This window comes from Dunckerocampus dactyliophorus, chromosome 14, assembly GCF_027744805.1.
Source record: "Dunckerocampus dactyliophorus isolate RoL2022-P2 chromosome 14, RoL_Ddac_1.1, whole genome shotgun sequence".
Lineage (NCBI taxonomy): Eukaryota > Metazoa > Chordata > Actinopteri > Syngnathiformes > Syngnathidae > Dunckerocampus > Dunckerocampus dactyliophorus.
Window position 1 is genome coordinate 6756781 of NC_072832.1, and position 18441 is coordinate 6775221.

Sequence of the window (18441 nt, forward strand, 5' to 3'; positions counted from 1 at the left end):
TACGGTCGCTGAATTGAGAGTAGCCATTGAACGTGAATGCGCGCCAATACCAACGGAATCGTCTTGTGATGTGTGCAATTCCATTGCTTCACTTTGTCAGCAGTTTCGGGACCAGAAGGGATGTCAGTTTCAGAAAAGGCAGTGACAAAACAACAAAATGATGTTTGCAAATTCTATTACATTTTGAAAATAGAACAAATTATAATCAACAACCGGTTTACAATTATTTTAAGTGTGTATACGTTTTTTTTTTTTGGGACACCCTGCATATGTCCTGTGATTGACTGGCGACCGGTCCAGAGGTAGCAGGGATAGGCTCCATTTCAGGTGAGGAAAGTGGTACAGAAAACAAAAGGATGGATGGTTCTGCATAGGCACCCATCTATACTTTTGGAACACATGTCTTGGAACATCTACAAGGGCTTTCATGACAAGTGTGCAAAATCACAGTAATTAGTGAACATAGTCCATCTTTTCAGAGGGCAAAGCCATTGCATGGAAGGGGACAATCATTTGAATTGCATCCAATGGCCACTTCCCTCAAGCTTACTCTTTGTTTTGGTTTTAATTTAGAATTCCCTGTGTCTTGACACAACTTTTCCTGTCACTTGTCTTCTCTGGTGCAACACTTCGAACACATTCCAACAGAGGCTGTTTGCCAAGTGTGATGTCCACACTTGAGGAGCTTTGCTTGCAGATGGAAGGAACGTTAGCCCTGCATTTAAACGTTTAAATGTGTCCTGGTGATTATTCCCAGGACAAATCAGGAGGAGAGGGATGATGATGAGGACGTGAGGAAAGGGGAGGCATTCATCCTACACTCGCTTGTGTCAGTGTTGGACTGCTGCTGAAAGGGAGATGATGATTATGGAAATGAGCAGGATCTTTTTCTGAAAGATTAAACAGGCCTCTGATTGCTTTTACATAACCTACACTTGCACACACACATACTGCTCTATGTGTTGTCTGCCTGCTGCAAAGGTGGCCTCTCTCTGACCTCTCCTTGCTTACACACACACACACACACACAGACACACACACACAGACACAGACAGACAACACACAGAGCACCACTTTGTTTCTTTGCCTACTGGAGGTCCCCTCTATCACTTTGTGTTTGGCCCCGTGAAGGCAGACATATTTTTTAAATCTTTTTTTTTTTTTTTTTTTTTTACTCCATATCTGACTGTGACCGAGTGTGACAAACCATAAATCAAGTGAAGATGGTTGGACTGATGGATAGATATGAATGGATGAAAGATGGATTATGTGGGTGATTAATGGATGGATGAATGGAGTGAAGATGGATGGATAGATGGATAGATGATTGGAATCATTGGGCAAATAATGGATGAAATCTGGATATATGGCTGGTTTATGGATGGACAGATGGATGATGTGAGGGTGGATGGATGGATTGATGACTAGAGGAATGAATAATGGATAGGTGCAGAGACGAGTAATGGTTGGATGGATGATGCGTGGATTGGTTGAATGTATGGATGACTGGTTAGATGGATGGATGAGAAGGTGAATGGATGAATATTGAGTGGGTGAATGAGTGTATGGATGGATGAATAATGAGTGGGAGATTAGATAGTTGATGGATGGTTTGATTAATAGCTGGAAGGATGGATGACGGGGGGTTGCATGGAGGACTGGATGTATTATATGAGTAATGGATTGACTGATGGATGAATGAATGGGCAGGTGTATCATTGGGTGTGTAATGTGGGTGGAGGGATGAAGGTCGGGTGAACGTTTGGATAAATTCAAGGGTGGATTGAATGGAAGACGGGGTGGATGATATCTGTAATGGATTGATTGAAGGATGGCAGAATCAGCAGGTGGATAGAGGAATGACGGATGGATGAATGATGGATCCATGGACAGATGATTGGACGGGTGGGTGAAGTGTCGATAGATGATATACTGAAGGTAATCCATTGATGGATTAATGCAGGGTCAGGATGATTGATGGATAGCTGGATGGATGACTTGAGGATGACTGGATGAAATGATGGATGAATGAATGAATGGATGAAGTCTGGAGGGTTGATGTGGGTGATGGATTGATTGTTGGATGAATGGATGAATAATGAGCGGGTTGTTCGAATTGGTCCTTTTACAGGGCACTGCCCACCCAGATTCTTTTGTTCTAACAACCTTCGGAATAAGGCTATGAGTCTGAAGTCAAGTTTACCAGTGCAATATTAAAAAGGAGTGATACAAGCAATTATGGAGTCAGCCCACCAACCGAGATATTGGGAGGTCCAAACGCTTTCTAAAGTCAAACTGACTTCCTCTTCATCATACATTAGGTCTGCTTTGGAGGCGGTCCCGGTGCTCAGGAAACGTCCCGTTAACTGTTTGTTGGTATATTGGCCCGATCTGACTTCAGCCAATTCTTTGATAAGAGACAAGAAGGATGACTCATATTAAATACAAATTTCAGCCAATTGTTGGATAGCAGACAGGAAATGAGTCATATTAAATCTATGTGTATGTGTGTGAAGTTCATTAAAGAAGAACAGGGTGCTATTGTTCCAAGAGAAGCCTTGGCATGTGTTATCTCTCTGTTGGAGATAAAGCCTACTTGCATCTCTACTCCCACAACAGAGCAGAAGATTTTCCCATCTCTAACAGAGTGAATGGATCGGTGCGTGGCTGGATGGATGGATAGATAGTGGATGAATGGGTTGATTAAAATAATGGATGGATGATGAGTGGGATGCATGAATGAGTGGATGGATTATCTGAGTAATGGATTGACTGGTGGATGAAGCATAACCGGTAGATGAATTCATGAGCAGGTTGATGTGTGGCTCAAGGATTCATGTCTGGTTGTATGTGTGGATGTTCTGAATGGATGGATGGATCATGAATGAATGAATGCAGGGGCGGCATATACGGGGGAAACGTTGGAACAATTCCAGTCAGGGGCCCCCAAAAAAGGTAGGGGGTGACCCAAGGTGGTTTTTTTTCATGGTGTCCAGAATTCCTGGCGGCACCCCTGAATGAATGACTAACGTGGTACAAAAATATGAAGGATGAGCTCACCGTGTTTTCATGACATTTTTTCACGAAAGAGCGTTAGCAGGTGAATTGATCACATCTAGTGTTGTGTTCAAGGACATCACGGACAACACACACATGTTCTCCATGTGTGCAAGCAGCCTACGCACTCAATTCGAAGTGTCTGGATGCTTAATTAACTTAGTGGCTGCTGCTTGTGGTTCACCCAAGGACGTGCACCCAGCTCACACACACACACACACACACACACACACACACACACACACACAGACACACACACACAAGCACTGAAGTGATGGCAAGAATATTTCCCTGTTTACTCGAGTGCCACTTCATGATTAAAAAGTAATCAGGCTTCAGTCGGCCTGGGATCTCCTCTCTACAGCTGCACACAAGGAAGTGTAATTAGATGAAGAGGCTGAGAGGCATAGAACAAGAACTGTCTAAAAGAATGTAGAAATATTCAAGGAAGATCAAATCATGGCTAAAACAAAGCTTTTGTTAACACGCTAGAATGCTAACAAGTTCACAGTCAATAGCCCAACCGTCTATATTATAAAAGTGATTGCAAAGTCTTGTACCCTCTGTTTCAAAGGCAAAGTAAGCGTAGTCGTCCACACAGTCCAGTATCATTTTATAAAAAGAGCGTTTATTTCAAAGTTCGTTTTTTTTTTTTTTGCTTCAGAGATTGAAGCACATAGTAAAGCAACGATACAATGTTCAGAAAATATAAGTGTGATGCTGAATCATTTTCTTTTTAAATCTTCTAAACATGTTTTTGTTGTAATACTGGAATATTCTGGAATGTATACTAAAATAAGAACTTTTAAAATTGTACAAATCGGTACCATAAAACTTGACAGAAGAAGAATAAAAAGGAGGTCTCTCTCGCGGCAAACAAACACAGATTGCTCGTGTTCCTCTTGACCGGGGAGAAAGAACGATGGAACGCCAAATAATGAGGGGAAAGAAAACAAGCAGCAGAAGAAAAAACAAAAGCAAAACAAGTGAGATTGAATTTTCACAGGCGGAACTTGTTCAACTCTTAGCAGTAAAATGCAGAGGTCAACATAAGCTTGTTCCTGTGTAGCCAAAGAAATAACAACAGTCATAATAATGATAATACTGATTAAAAAAACAATGGTAATAATTATAATATAATCATTAAAAAATGAGTTTAAAGAACTTTTGCACTTAAAAATGACGTCCTGGCTTCAGCGTTTTGGAATTTTTTGCAACACGTGTTGATGCAACAGATGTTGCTGTCCCGCAAAGCTCGCGGCGGGAAATGACACCCTGCACGTTTTCCTCGTGGACACTGAACGCTGAAACATCACTTCCCGTTTTCACCACTCGTTTGCACATTCTCCGCACGGACCAAGCATGGAGGCTAGTTTGCTTTTTGAGTTTGAATAAAAATGAAACAAAAGGAGGCAGAACAAGGAGAATGCACTGCGTTGCGAGAGTGTCCATTGAGTTTAAGGCTATTTTTAGAACTCACAGGTTTTTACTCGTTATGACTGATCATCAGCGGTGGAAGTGATTGATAGCAGGAAAGGGCGGCTTCTCTCTTCTGACTTGAAAACAAATAATCCAGTTTTTTTACGTAGAATCCAGTCCGTCACGTTGTGGGAGTCGAGGGGGGGGGGGAAATGTACTAGACTGGCATCTTCACAGAGCCTCAGTCTTTGCTTTGTCCGCAGGAAGCTACTGAAGCTAGCGGTCTCTACATTGTTCGTCTGTTAGTCACCCCTGGAGTTGTTTTTTTATTTTAAGGCCACCATACTGTAAAGACACTCGCCGCATCTTCACAGTATCAACAACCCGGAGTCCTTCGGCGTGTCAGCGACGCTGTACCGCTTCATTTCAAATGTGAAAAAGCCTTTTTTTTGTTTCAACTGTCTGGACTTTCAGGACCACCGGACAGCTGCTTGCTCCTTTTACTAACTTAGTCTTCAATAGTGGCCCCTCAAAGAGAGCAGGTCGGGAACCTGTAAAGGGAGTAAAAGCTCTCTCAGGAACCGGTGAAGAAGTTTGTGAATCCAGTCCACAAAGTGTCCAGAACCTCTAATTTAAACTAAACACTCTGCGCTAAGCATCATCTTGCTCATACAGGAACATTTTTTATTCAGACACACTGGTGACAGGTATACCCAGCCCTATACTGCAAAAGTAAGCGGACTGCATTCATAATCGCTAACAAATCATCTTGGAGAAAATTGGAGAAAGTTGACAAGGTGAACTGATCAGTTGGGAAGAGTTGAGGCGATTAAGCCCTCGTATCCTCACAGAATCACGTCAGAATTTGGGGCCGGGGAGACTGGGAAGGGGGTGCGTCCAGTTGTTAAGAGTCCTCGCCATCGTCAGCGTCATTAATGCAGCAGTCTTTGGTCCCGTACAAATCCGCCAGCTTCTTGAATCTGGGGCCCCAACTCTGCAGATAGTCATAATCCAAGTCAGACTCCGTGGTCACCGACTCCAATGAGCTCAGCGACCCCGCCAGAGACCCCCGGCCCTCGTAGCCATAGATCTGGATGGAATCGTACGGGGGTGCCGTCGGGTCACTGTCTGCCTCAGCGATGCGAGTCTTGATGAAGTCGTCAACGTCTACGCTGTTGGCAGCCGGGCGGCCGACGCCGGGCCTGAGGGGAAACTGGAGCTCCGGCTTGATGTCCTTTCTTGGCAGGAAACCGTTGGCGCCATCGGGATTCTGAAGATAGACACAGCATTGGTGTCACTTTGGAAACTAAACAGATCTGCACAGTTCTTACAAAGTACGGCTTATGGCAGCTTCCACTCTTCTGGGAAGACTTTCTACAACATTTGTGGTTTTTTTTGTCCATTTGTGACATCAGAGTTGCCGGACTGTAGACTTTGCTTTGAGCACTGCCAATAGAAAAAGACCTCCCACAAAGTTCGTTGAAAAAACCCCTAAAAGCATGTCACCCCTGACCCTCCTTGTACCTGCAGCGTCGCAATGTCAAAAGCCTCCGTGTCCTCCTCGCCGCCTCCCTCATCGTCGTACGTGATGATGTTCTCGCGGATGTCCTCCTCCTCGAACACGATCAGCGGCTCCTTCTTCTGACGCCTCAACGCCACAAACAACACCACGATGGCTGCAAACGCGCAATTAAAGGAAATTAAACAATCGTTCCCTGTGACTTGAGCGTGCACCGTGCAATGAAACCTTAGACAGTTTAATTAGGATCCATATTGTGTTGCTTCGTGCGCATTTAATTGCAAGTGGTTATTGTGGAATGTTCTCCGTTGGGGAGTTAACAGAGCGGCTGCAGACATGGAAATGGTAATGAAAGCAGTGGGTTTTTTTTAAGAATGACAAAATCTGTAATGTCGTTTACTAAATAGGTTGAGGACAAAAATATTCCTGAAGGCAAAAACACCCAGGAAATTTTCTCCAGGCTCCTACCCAGCAGGATGACGATGCAGGCGAGGATGGCGATGAGCGCGCCCGTGCTCAGGCCAGCGGGCAACACGTAGGGCTCCACGTTGCAGGACAAGATGATGTCCTTGCTGTCGCACGAGCACACCCGGATGGTCAGTGTGTTGGTGCTGCTCATGGACGGAAGGCCGTTGTCGTTGATCTCGATGGGGAGGAAGTAGACGTCCTGCGTCAGGCGACTGAATCCTTTACGCAGCACATAGATGTTGGCCGTGCTGTCTGTTGGACGCAAAAGACATTTGTTGGTCAGAGATTTGCCTTTTTTTCCAATTACATGAAAATTTGTTTTGTTTGTTTTGTTCCCTGTCTGTCTCTGTGACAGTGTGACGTCACACTTTGTCATTCTAAAGTTTCAGGTTGGTACACTGGCAGCTAACTTGGTTGGTAACACAAAAACTACACAACCAAGTTTGAGTGAAAGAAGGACCCATTCAATGAGCATTCAATGTAAACGTCAACCCTAGATAACCAGAAACTAGTTACGTTTACGCTGTGGCCTTGGCCAAAGTCTGCATTCCAGTTCTGATCTACAGTGGAACCTTGACTAGCGTATGCCCCGGTTACCACATTTTTCCATCACACTTAGAATTTCGCCGCTTCGCTCATCATCACTCTTTCATGGTTGACTACGGTTGTTTATTAGTGAAAAAATATGCACATTTAAGCAGATTTTATGTACTTGTGGTCTAAATTAAGCATTTCAAGCATAAAAATGAATAAATGAACTAAGATACAAGTATAACACATTCAGCGTATTTTAACGTATTAATAATGTATTTTTATCACAAAACGTCCCTGCTAGCGGCGTGCATGTATCCACCCCAGCTCCGCCGCCTGTCCATGACGTCGTCAGCGGCTGACTCTGTAGTTGTTTGCTAACCAACACAGTTACAACACAAGTCTCTGCTTTTCCTATTGATCATGGCCGCAAAATGACCCACAATGGAGCCAAACAAAGTTGCGAGTGCCGGCACTTTGATAAAGGAGGCGAGAAACACGACTGAATTCAAGAAATAACGATATAAGTATGAAATACGTATGAAGGTGGCATCTCTGTGGAGTTCTCTTCTCCTCCTCCCTGCTCGTCATTGCCATCTTTGTCAACAAAAATCTTCAATCAAGGTGAAAGTGACGTTAAATGTTTATTTATCTTTTTCATTCAGCATTTCTATGCATTGTTTTCAGCATGTAAAACTGGATTTACATTATTTCCTATAGGAAACATCTACTTTGTTAGAGTATGTTTCGGTTTCAGTCGGACCTTCTGTAATGGATTAATGATGGTAACCAAACGTCCGCTGTATTTGTTTTTCCTTCAGGTTTTTTGACTGGCTGACACGGCCTTCTTGTTTGGGGTTATCGCGCCACATGTCGCTTAAGAGTACATTTGACAGCCGTTGTTTTCAAGTGAAAAAATATGTTCTTAGAAGTGCTTGGTGTTATTATTATTATTATTATTATTATTATTACTATTATAGTACGTTTGTACAAGGGAAATCATTGCTTAAATGATCATTTGGGATTCTGTGGCTTTAATTGGTGATATACCATCATATACAAACAGTAAGCATGACTGAGGACTGTCGCATGCAACAAATTAGCTGCAATGGTGGCTACATGTTTTTTTTTTAATATTTTATCATGATTTTACTTTACAAATATGCTAAACATGCAGTATACTTCCCATTTGGATCATTATATTGTATGTCTACGTGTTGATGCATTCTGTCAATAACAAGCAGCTGAAAAAAAGATCGCTTGGAAGCAAAATGGAAGCTATTTTTAGATAAAACTTGACGATTCGACCCAAGGGACCAAACCAGCATCTTTGTCAGATGTGAGTGTCATCTGTTGCCCAGAGCCTCCTGCCAACACTCGTGGCGACTGCCAGTATGTCTGTCTATTTCATTATCTACATGCTAAATTCCTTTTCCATCTCTATAACTACTTCCACACCACTCTGGCTGCCGCTTTCCTGTCTTTAAACTTCTGTGAGAGCTTAATTCAATCATCTCAGCCCCCGAAGATGTATGGACAGATGGATCGAGACCACAATGCAATTAATGTGGCCCGCAGGATATGTGGCCATGCTTGTGCTGCTTTCTACGAGGTAAAATTGGCCAGAAAGAGGCCACAAATGCAAGAAAGGAATTAAAAGCAGGGCAAGGAAGATTAGGATATGAAGGTTAACGCCAACTCGGCCCACCTCTGTTATCTTTGAGGGAGAAGTTGTGGTTGTGGGCCACGTCTGGAGCTAGGCTGAAGATGAAGTGTTGTCTGTGGCCCATCTCATCTTTGTCCACTGCACTGATGGTTTCAATCACCTGCAAGAATGTCCGCACGTTACATGCGGCACACAAACACAGAAAGACAGGCACAGAAACACACACACACACACACACACACACACACACACACACACACACACACACACACACACACGTACCTTTCCTGGCACGACATTTTCACACATGAGGACTTCATTGTTGGTAGCAAACTCTGGAGCGTTGTCGTTTTTGTCTTTCACTTTAATGTTGACGCGTACTTTAGTGTCCTGGTGGTGTCCTCCTGCGCACACACACACGCATGGTCAGTCATTAATCACCAGATTGTGTTAGGCAGCGTGTGTGTGTGTCAATCCATCGACTGAACACATTTAAGATAAATTCCCAACAACACTGCCTGTCAATCAAGTCTTGACGTTGTGTTATTTTCGGCGTCCCGCGTCTGTGAGGCATCAAAGTGAGCCGCCATGCTAGCCAGCTCCCACGCGCATCACACTAACCATTTTGCAGCGCAAAAAAACTCAGGTTACGCAACGCTCGCTGGGTATCAAAAGGAAGACAAACGGGATGTGATATGGAACAACATCCACACAATCTACACACGCATATCACATAAATACAAATGGTCTCACAACAAGCCTTGCGTCGATACTTAAAAAAGCGTATTTGTTTTCTTTAGGAACGGAAACTGCAGCTCAATTTCTCCGCTGCGCCTCCTCGCATATTTTGCGACTCGACTCCATGTGATTTTTTTTCCACCACCCTGTCATTACGAGCCTTCTACTTATCTTCCCGGGGCCCGTTAGTGGTTAGCGTAGCCTGCCTCGCTCCTAACTGTGGGCTCGGAGCTTGTTTCCATCTGGACGTCTGGCGTCGAGCGCCGCCGCAGGGAAACCGCGCGGCACTTGGCGAGCTCTGGCTCCAGCCACAGAATGCCAGGGTGGGGCCCTTGTGGCTTGCTTGCTTTGGGGGGCTACAGCCCATGAGAGGACCCGTGGGTCAGCTTGCATTCCTTTTTTTGGGATTTTCTGCACTGTTTTTGGCGACCACTCTGGTACTGCCTCCACCATCTTTATTTAAAGTCACATCTAAACGGATTACAGTTCAATTATTGAAAAAGTCCACATTAAAATACATTTTCAGGCTTTAAAACGCATGCCAAAGCAACAGGTGGCGCTATTACCATTAACTCTCAGAAGTCTGAAGGAAGTTATGCTGAAAAAGGTGCAAAAACAGCAATGATGAATGCAGAAAAATGGAACTCATACGTGAAGACAGACTTGAACATTAAAAACATGTCATCCGAGGAAATGATAACATTTCAGACTTCTCAAAACCGTTGGGAAAAAGTTGGGGAAAATATGTACCCTGGCTGGAGTTCTGCATAACAAAGTGGAGAGATGGACAGAAAGACCAAAAAGCATAGACAAATATTAACAGTGGCAGGTCAAGCAGCACATGCAAAAGCAGCGTCAACCGTGAACCAAGATGTCACAGAACTCGATCCAGGGACCGCCCAGGCCAGGGGTCAGCAAGCTTTTGCATCAAAAGATCTATTTTGCTGCTTTTTCCAGTAAAAAAAAAAAATAGTGTGGAGCCACAAAACATTACACAGCTTATAAACTTGTAAAAATTCAAATTTTATTTTTCCATGTTACCTGTTAGAATAACAAAATTCAACAAACAGATTTGCAGCGAGCACGTGTAGGCCTATTTTGAAACCATTTCGAAACTGAACTCTGAAAGCCTTTTTGAGTGGTTGCCGTATTTGTTTAAAATGAAAACAAAACGTAGCCAACTTTAACATGAAAAAGCTCATCAGAGTTCACCTTTCTGCATATCAGTGCTGTTTGCTCAGTAGCTTTTACGCCTGTGCTGAATTGTCATCAGTGACCATTCTGTTGGTCCTGTCCTTGACTGTCTTTGCCGAGAGAGCCATTCTTTCATTTTCTGAGTCATTTCTTGTTTATTTTTTAATTGGGAGAGTAGATGCTCAGATTTTGATGAAGGATTCTTTCATGTATTCTCCATCTGTGAATGGCTTCCCCCTCCTTCCCATCTCATGTGCAGCCCACTGTTGCCAACTTGGCCATTTTGTCACGAAATTTGGCGACTTTCCAAGTCCTCTTGGTGACTTATTTTCCCAAAAGCAAGTAGCGACAAATGTAGGGACTGGTATTGGGAGACTTAGTGAAAGCATTGGTTTTTGTTAGGCTAAGTGAAAGCACGTATTGTTCTGCGGTTGCTGCTGAGAGGTCCGCCCCGCCTCACAGCAGTCACAAGCGGTCAATGCACAGTCAGCTCCCGTGGCACACTAGCTGCCTCTCCCGGAGTCACCACCTCAGCAATTAGCATGTCATGGGCTGCAAACACGTAGCTACAGCGCGCTTCTCGTTATAAAACATATTGCTATTTCCTCGTTAATTACATAGTTTTATTTTACTGCGCAGTAACTTGCTTCAGACTCAACTCACAACTCCCTCACCGTTTTTTCTCTCCAGTGAGGCTCACTGCATACACTAGCATACCTCCCCTTCCCTTGCTCATCCAATCAGCAGTCAGAATGCAGTCTAGATGCATTCACAGACTTGCGGTAAGTCGGATATTCCACATTGTTTTGGAAAATGCACTTTGGTGTTAAAGAAATCACCACGCTCGGCCAAGGGCGCCGCAACAAGGAGGCTGATGAGCCGCATGTGGCTCGGGAGCCACGGGTTGCCGACCCCTGGCCCAGGGCAACATTCAAGTCCATCCAGTAATATCCCTCACAGTCTCATCCATTTGTGTCTTCTCAGGAAACCGATTGACACTGAAGTCGTTTTCCCCAGGGACTAAAGTCACTCATGTCTCACAGCCAAAATGCAAGACCAGGAAGACCAGGACTTTTTTCACCTGTGGATGGAAATATCTGGAATGCCAAGCACTCCATTCGACTTAACCAAAGATGTAAAGATCTCACCTATCTCTGTGGCTGACACTGATATGTTGTGCCAGGCCTGAGTCTCCCGGTCCAATGGTCTGGTGGTAGTAATCATGCCGTCCTCTGCGTTAATACTGAAGAACTGCTCCACGTCCGTGTAGCGAGGAATCATGTACCTGTGTCCAGAACACCAACTTTAGCAAACTTTTAGAGCTGTAAGGTTGTGCAAACACACCACAATTCCTGAGAAATGTTTGCACAAAAAAACAGGTTGCTAGCTGTCATGAAGGAGCGTTTGTTGATTCTGGGTCTTACAAAGGGAGACATGTGTTGTGTTACCTGACTGGGTTGTTGGCAACGTCTGTGTCCTTGGCGTGGACGCGTCCCACCTGAGTACCCTCTGGGGCGTTCTCCTCCACCTCGAAAGTGTACGAGGGCGCCACAAAGACGGGTGGCTCGTCTGCGTCCTCCACTGATATCTGCAAATGTTAAACACACTTGTTATTGATAAAGTTCTCACCCATCTGCAGGTGATCTAGAAAATCTCCTACGCACCTTGATGGTGGCCTCGTCCTTGTACGGCCCCCAGGCCAGGTACTGGGGGTCCACATGAAGGTTGAAGCCCTCCACTTTCAGCGTGTACGACCTCTTTGTCTCAAAGTCCACGCGCTAAAAAAGGAGTCAAGACAGAAGTCGCAATTTGTGAAGAAAAGACTGGATGGCGGGGTCGTACGAAGGCCTAGTGGTTGTGCTTTAGCATGCTAGCAGCACAGAGATCGAGGCTTCTGAACAAATCCCTGTTTGGTCATCTCTGTGTGGAGTTTACATGTCCTACCCGTGCGTGTGCGGGGTTTCTCCAGGTACTCTGGCTTCTTCCCACATTCCAAAAATATGCATGTTTGGTTAATTGGAGAATCGAAATTGTCCATTGGCGTGAATGAATGAGTCAAATCGTTGTTTGTTTATATGTGCTCTGCGATTGGCTGCCGATCGCCTCTCGCTCAAAGTCACCTGGGATAGACTCCGGCGTAAGGACAAGCGGTATACAGTTGATAATGGATGGATGGATGAAAGGCAGAAAGGCAGCACGTGCAGTGTTGTCGTCCGCTGGTAGGGGGAGCTGTTGCTGCATGAATGTGCATGACGGCAATGGCGGTCAAACAAGTAAACCTGGGAAGCCCCAAATATCAGTCATACTTTGAAACATTTATCTTGGTGATGATCTCGTTGCAAGTTTCAGTGACTGTTATCGGCTTTGAAGATGAGACACGGCCTACAGATTCAGTTGGCTTTTATTGGACCGAACTGTGATTAATTTACTTTGTATTGTTGGGGAATTACTGATTTGCAACAAGTGATAGCATTCTTATTGTGTGTGTGTGTGTGTGTGTGTGTGTGTGTGTGTGTGTGTGTGTGTGTGCGTGTGCAAGGTGACACTAGTAGCAGTAGTCGTGTGGTTGTTTTTGGGAAAGAAGGAAGCTATTGTATTAAAACTATACCCTGTCTCCACGATGATGTGTAGTGCCAACAACACTCTGCCATTTCTCTCTCGTCTCCATAATGACAGTAAATAACACTTCTGGGCATCAGTCCTGCGCAGAGAAGCGGGATAATAACACACTTCCCCCGGCTCTGTTTTTCCAGCTCTGTGGGAGCGCTAACGTGTCACAAGTCCCAGGAGTCGGCTTGATCTCCTCATCTCCACACTAGCATCGCTTAATGAAATCCCAACGGGAGGATCGGACCTTTAAGCCCTGTGTGAAGCCGGCCCTACAGTACATGTATGAGCTCACTCACACACACACACACACACACACACACACACACACACACATATAAAGCCTTAGCAGGTGTTAGCGGGGATTAGAATGCTCAACAAGACCCAAAATGTTTAAGACGGAGGCTGGAGACCAACAAGATTAGAGAAGGTGCTTATTATCCGTTTAAAAAAAGCTTGAGAACATAATCAAGATTATAAGAGCATCATCGTCATTAATCCAGTGCTTCAAATTTACATATTTACCTTCCTTCGTCATCAGACATCGCTAGCCGAGCGGGACGGCTTCGTCGCACCTGTGGCCGCCGCCCAAATGTCGCTCTGCGTATTAACTCCATACTTTATGACCGGAGTGATGACAGCAGTTAAGTGATCACACATTTAATTAACAGCAATACAGGCACGCTCAAAGCATCTGTTCCGGCTAAACGAGCTGCCTGTTCGGTCGCTGCGCTTGAGAAACGTCTCTTTTAATTGATCAAACCAGACTGACGTTGTTGACTAATAAAGGGTGACGACACGGCAGACTGTTGGTCTGGAGATGAAGTGTGAAACGATCGCAATGAACTGTAGGAGGTTGCGAGACACTAGCTCGTAGTTCAGGGCCTAAAATCCATATTGCCACATTGCAGCCTCTTGCAGTAACGATACAGTCAAGTTCAAAATGATTAGCCCCATAGGAACTTTTGCACATTTCTGTAAAATACTGCCCAATGTTTGCAATATTGATAACATTTGATATTGTAAACATTGGCAGTATCTTAGAAAAATGTTGAAACATTTCTAGGGGCTTCTCTGTTTTATCTTAGCTAGCCCTCGTTCCCTTTTAATGCTAATGATACTGGCAGGAAATGTAATTTATTTGAGTAACTTATAGCAAACTACGTTACATTGACAACGTGTTGCAGCTTGACGGTCTCAATTTTGCAGCCGGGTTGCATTATTGTGATCGGGCGATAGAAGTCAAATCTCTATCGTAGGCCAAATTGATATCGTTTCTATCGCATATTTTTTATAGTCCACGTTTTTAGTAGCTAGCTTTGAAGTAGCTACTAGCTAGCTCGGAAATCTGTCAACCTTTTATGCAACCTGTTGCTTTCCTAAAAGCTTTGTTTAAACACAACAGCACACAAAAAACACACCTTTCATGTTAAAAACACTCGCTCAAAAGGATTTCCTCCACATTTTTCTGATTGTTTGATGTTCGAGAGCTCCACCATTCGAACATATGAATACCATCATGTCCCACCTTATCCTGCTTTGAGTACGTAAACCGTAACGCACACACATTACAGTTGTCCCTCGCTACATCACAGTTCGAACATCACTCCCTCATTCTATCAAGGTTTTTAAAATATTAATTAATAAATGAAAGCTGTTTTATGGTTGACTATGGCTTATTGTTAGTCCAAAAATATTGAAAGACAAGTTATAAGTAGTATTCTGGTCAAGAGGCCTCAGTAATGTTACACTGATAGTCAACCATGGCATGTCCCACTTGATAGAGAAATGTTCTCCTCTCATTCCATGTGGAAGTGGTAAGTTTTTGGCTTCTTACTTTGTCCTTCTTCACCAGTTTGAAACACGTTAAGTTTAGAATAAGTATGCTATGCCATCGGCGGCCATCTCTGAAATCTTTTATATCTCGTAGCCTGAGCAATGTGGTGTAAACAAAGAATAATAGTTTAAAGGTGACTGTAGGGGTTTTATTTCATGCCTACAGGGCTCTAATTATGTTAAAAGCCGTATTTTGAAAAGTCAAACAGGTTTTCCATGTGCTAACTACAAAAATATTCAGTTTATTAATATCGAATCCTACCTAGCAGAAATTCACTTATCGTGGTCGGGTCTGGAAACAATTAACTGCAAAAAACGAGGGATGACTGTAGTTGTTTGTTTGTTCTCCACTAATAATAGCTATGTGGCAAGGTTTAGCGACTGGCGTTAGCTATTATTAAATGCATAGCCTATTCGTAACCACACAATGACTCCAAACAGTCGGTCGCTTCTCCGAGAGCTTCTGTGTATGTGCACGTGCTACCGACATGTACGTGAATGCCAACGATCGTGAGTGACAGCCGTGAACGCCAAAATTTCGGACAATTTTTATGCAGTTTAATTTGTAATTGTGAAAACTATAGACATGTTTTGTACAACCTGTAGTTTTAAGGCAAATTGGTAACGTATGCTATCTGGTGATGGTGTGCTTATGTTTTTTTTGGTTGAAGTTGCACATTTTCTTGTATGTTTTCCAGCTAATCTTAACATGAAACTAAAGCTAACAGCCGCAGACAACGCAATCTTAGTACAAAGTGACACTTCTGAAAAGTTTGCAATTAAAACGTCACAATGTCACAACCCCCGACTTGCACATGGCAGCGTCAGCGTCCCGCCTCAATGTGGCCATTCAAGGCGTTGAACAAGCGGAAGCGTAGGATGTGCCCCGCTGCTCTCATTCTCCAGCCACGAAGCGTCAGCTTGTTCGCTTTCATTCTGCCCCACCGTGATCGACATGAGGGAAAAAATATTCACTATAACATGCGTACACACGCGCGCGCGCACACACGTGCACGCACAGCTCCTTAATATTCTGCAAAGTGCTTTCGTCAGGAAACAGTTGAAAGAGAATAGTTGATGAAAGCTCAGGCCGGTGTGTGAGAGAGAGAATAGAGATTAGTGAAGGCTTCTACCGATGCTGATTTCAAAGAGTGTTCAGGTGTTAATGTACCAGTGTGCGCGCGTGTGCGCGCATATGCGTGTGTGTGAAGATGTGTTGCGCTGCCTCTAGTGGCCAACAGGTGATGATTTCCCCCGAGAGGCATCAAGACTCAATAATCACGCTCGCACATCCGAATCAGGACACGGTAATCAGATTGAGTTGAACGCAAGTGGTTTCATGGCGCCTCACACACACATATATACACACACGCTTCAAATCAGCCTGAGGCTCTGATGCTATTATTACAAGAGTCACAGGGAGTCATGATGACGGTTTTTTGTGTGATTGTTCCTGTTGTCAGTCAATACAACACACACGCACAAAATGTAGGTGAATGGCTTAGTTTGCTCCATTTTTTTAACCATCTTCTCATGCAAAGTTTGCTGTAGCAGCATGACATGGACACCAGGCATTGGACACCACTCTTAATGAATGATTTAATAAGAGGTTGGACTAGTCGTCCCTCAGTCTTTCATCTTAACGAGACATTTGTATGCTTCCAACTTTGTGGGAAGACCCCTTTCTGTTGTAAGTGGACACAGATGATCAAGTTCTAGTGGGTGAACTGAGGTTCTAATGTCTTTCAGTTCACGGTCGTCGTATTTAAGACGTATAAACTTTGTTTGGGATGAGGTTTATTTAAGCTTGCGTGATTCATTCTTTTATTGTGCTGCCATAGACCAGAAACTGACGGGGAATTTCCCAAAACTGCTCTTTCAAAGTGCCCTTTTTCCACTGTAGGGTACCTGCTCAGCTCCACATGGCTCTACTAATCCACTGGCAAAAGCGGGTACTACTAGGTACTACAGTATACAGTAATCCTTTTTTTAGCATGGTTAGTTGGTTCTTTCCTTTGTCATTTCTAGAATTATTGTAAACAACGAAAACTATCATTGTAAAACGTGTTTTGTGTTAACATTTTTGATAGTCAACCTCTGATGACATCATAGACGGGCGACATACCGTAGCTGACTTCCAGGTGCGGTTGCCATCTTGTTAGCTATGTAATAGAATGCTGACAAGGCAGGACGTCTCGTGATAAGAAATACCTTAAGAACACAGCTGGACTCACGCAGCGTTTAACAACGCGACAAGACTGTGCTAATTGGAAAATGCACGCAAACCGATGCAAAATTGTGGGGGACATATTCGACTTTAACCGAAAAACACCTTAACCGGGGCGGACGCTAACCGAAGTTCCACTGTACTGTATATTAAAGGTAAAAAAACAGCCTGCATGTCAGGTTTTTGTAATTCGTATAAACATTTCAACTTTCTCCTGACTGACTTTTTAACAATGTATTTTTACCAATTGTCGCAGGCGTAGTAAATGTCCCCCGTGCCGCACTTTGGACACCCCCGATTTATGGAAAAGTGACTCCAAACAGAGAAGGAGAAGATCTAAGCGGGACAAAAGGCTAAAATGTGGGGATCCTCCCATTCAACCACATGAGAACATCTTTTTAAGGCCTAACAAGTCCTCTCTCATGTGTCTTTTCCCCGCATTGGATGTGGTCAAAGTGAGCTGCAGTCACATTTAGGCTTCTCGGACAGCTGCCCGCCCCCACCGCACACTTTGCTGCTTTTGGCCCAGCGTCTCAACCTGAGGTTAACCACCTCACCTCGAGCCGCTCCAAGGCTCTATTTTTTAAAATCTTTTCAATGCATGCACTCATTTCCCCTGCAACGTCCTGCTGATAGCAGCGGAAAGAAATGCTCAAACCACAGAGAGTCTTCAAGTTGCTGCTCCTGCACGGAGACAAAGGAGATTTGTATCGATCGAGATTTTCCCACAGAATAAAGAAAAGCGAGCTCGCCCGCTTGCTCGCTCTTGGTTGCGTGGACAGGAAGTGCTGTTGGTGTTTGGGAGCTGACCTGGAATTGTCTTACAAAATGGGATCTTATGAATGTGTAGCGTGGAATCACAAGAGAGGATATCAGACAGTTGAACCCCAGAGTATTCTATAGAACTGGGCCAGTTTAACATTTTATTTCAACAATACCAGAATGAAAAAAGTGGGTTTAATTGCACTTCTCTGCACTCTCGATTTTCACTAGTTGGAAACAACCAGCAGAGGGCGCCATGCATTCAGACCCTCTAGTGTGTCCACAAACACATTATTTTTGTATTTCTGCTGTCTAAAAGGAATATGAATAGAAAAATAAATTATATGTCTGCTATCCCTCATTTTGATTTGGGCTCATTTCGGCAAATTCCCTAGGAGGAGTTTTTTCATCACAAAA

General features: G+C 44.0%; 1 protein-coding gene across 2 annotated transcripts in view; it reads right to left on the bottom strand.

The window, feature by feature from the left end:
* Positions 1–3668: 3668 nt before the first annotated feature.
* Positions 3669–18441, bottom strand: part of cdh11 (cadherin 11, type 2, OB-cadherin (osteoblast)) — an 89030-nt gene continuing 74257 nt past the window's right edge. For both annotated transcript variants that reach the window (XM_054798259.1, XM_054798258.1), the window contains 8 exons: positions 12257–12370; positions 12041–12180; positions 11741–11877; positions 8943–9064; positions 8703–8820; positions 6464–6715; positions 6001–6152; positions 3669–5746 (listed from right to left, as the gene is read on the bottom strand). In XM_054798259.1, coding sequence (XP_054654234.1) covers positions 5381–5746; positions 6001–6152; positions 6464–6715; positions 8703–8820; positions 8943–9064; positions 11741–11877; positions 12041–12180; positions 12257–12370 — 1401 coding nt within the window. In that variant the 3' untranslated portion in view covers positions 3669–5380. The remainder of the gene's footprint in view (positions 5747–6000; positions 6153–6463; positions 6716–8702; positions 8821–8942; positions 9065–11740; positions 11878–12040; positions 12181–12256; positions 12371–18441) is intronic.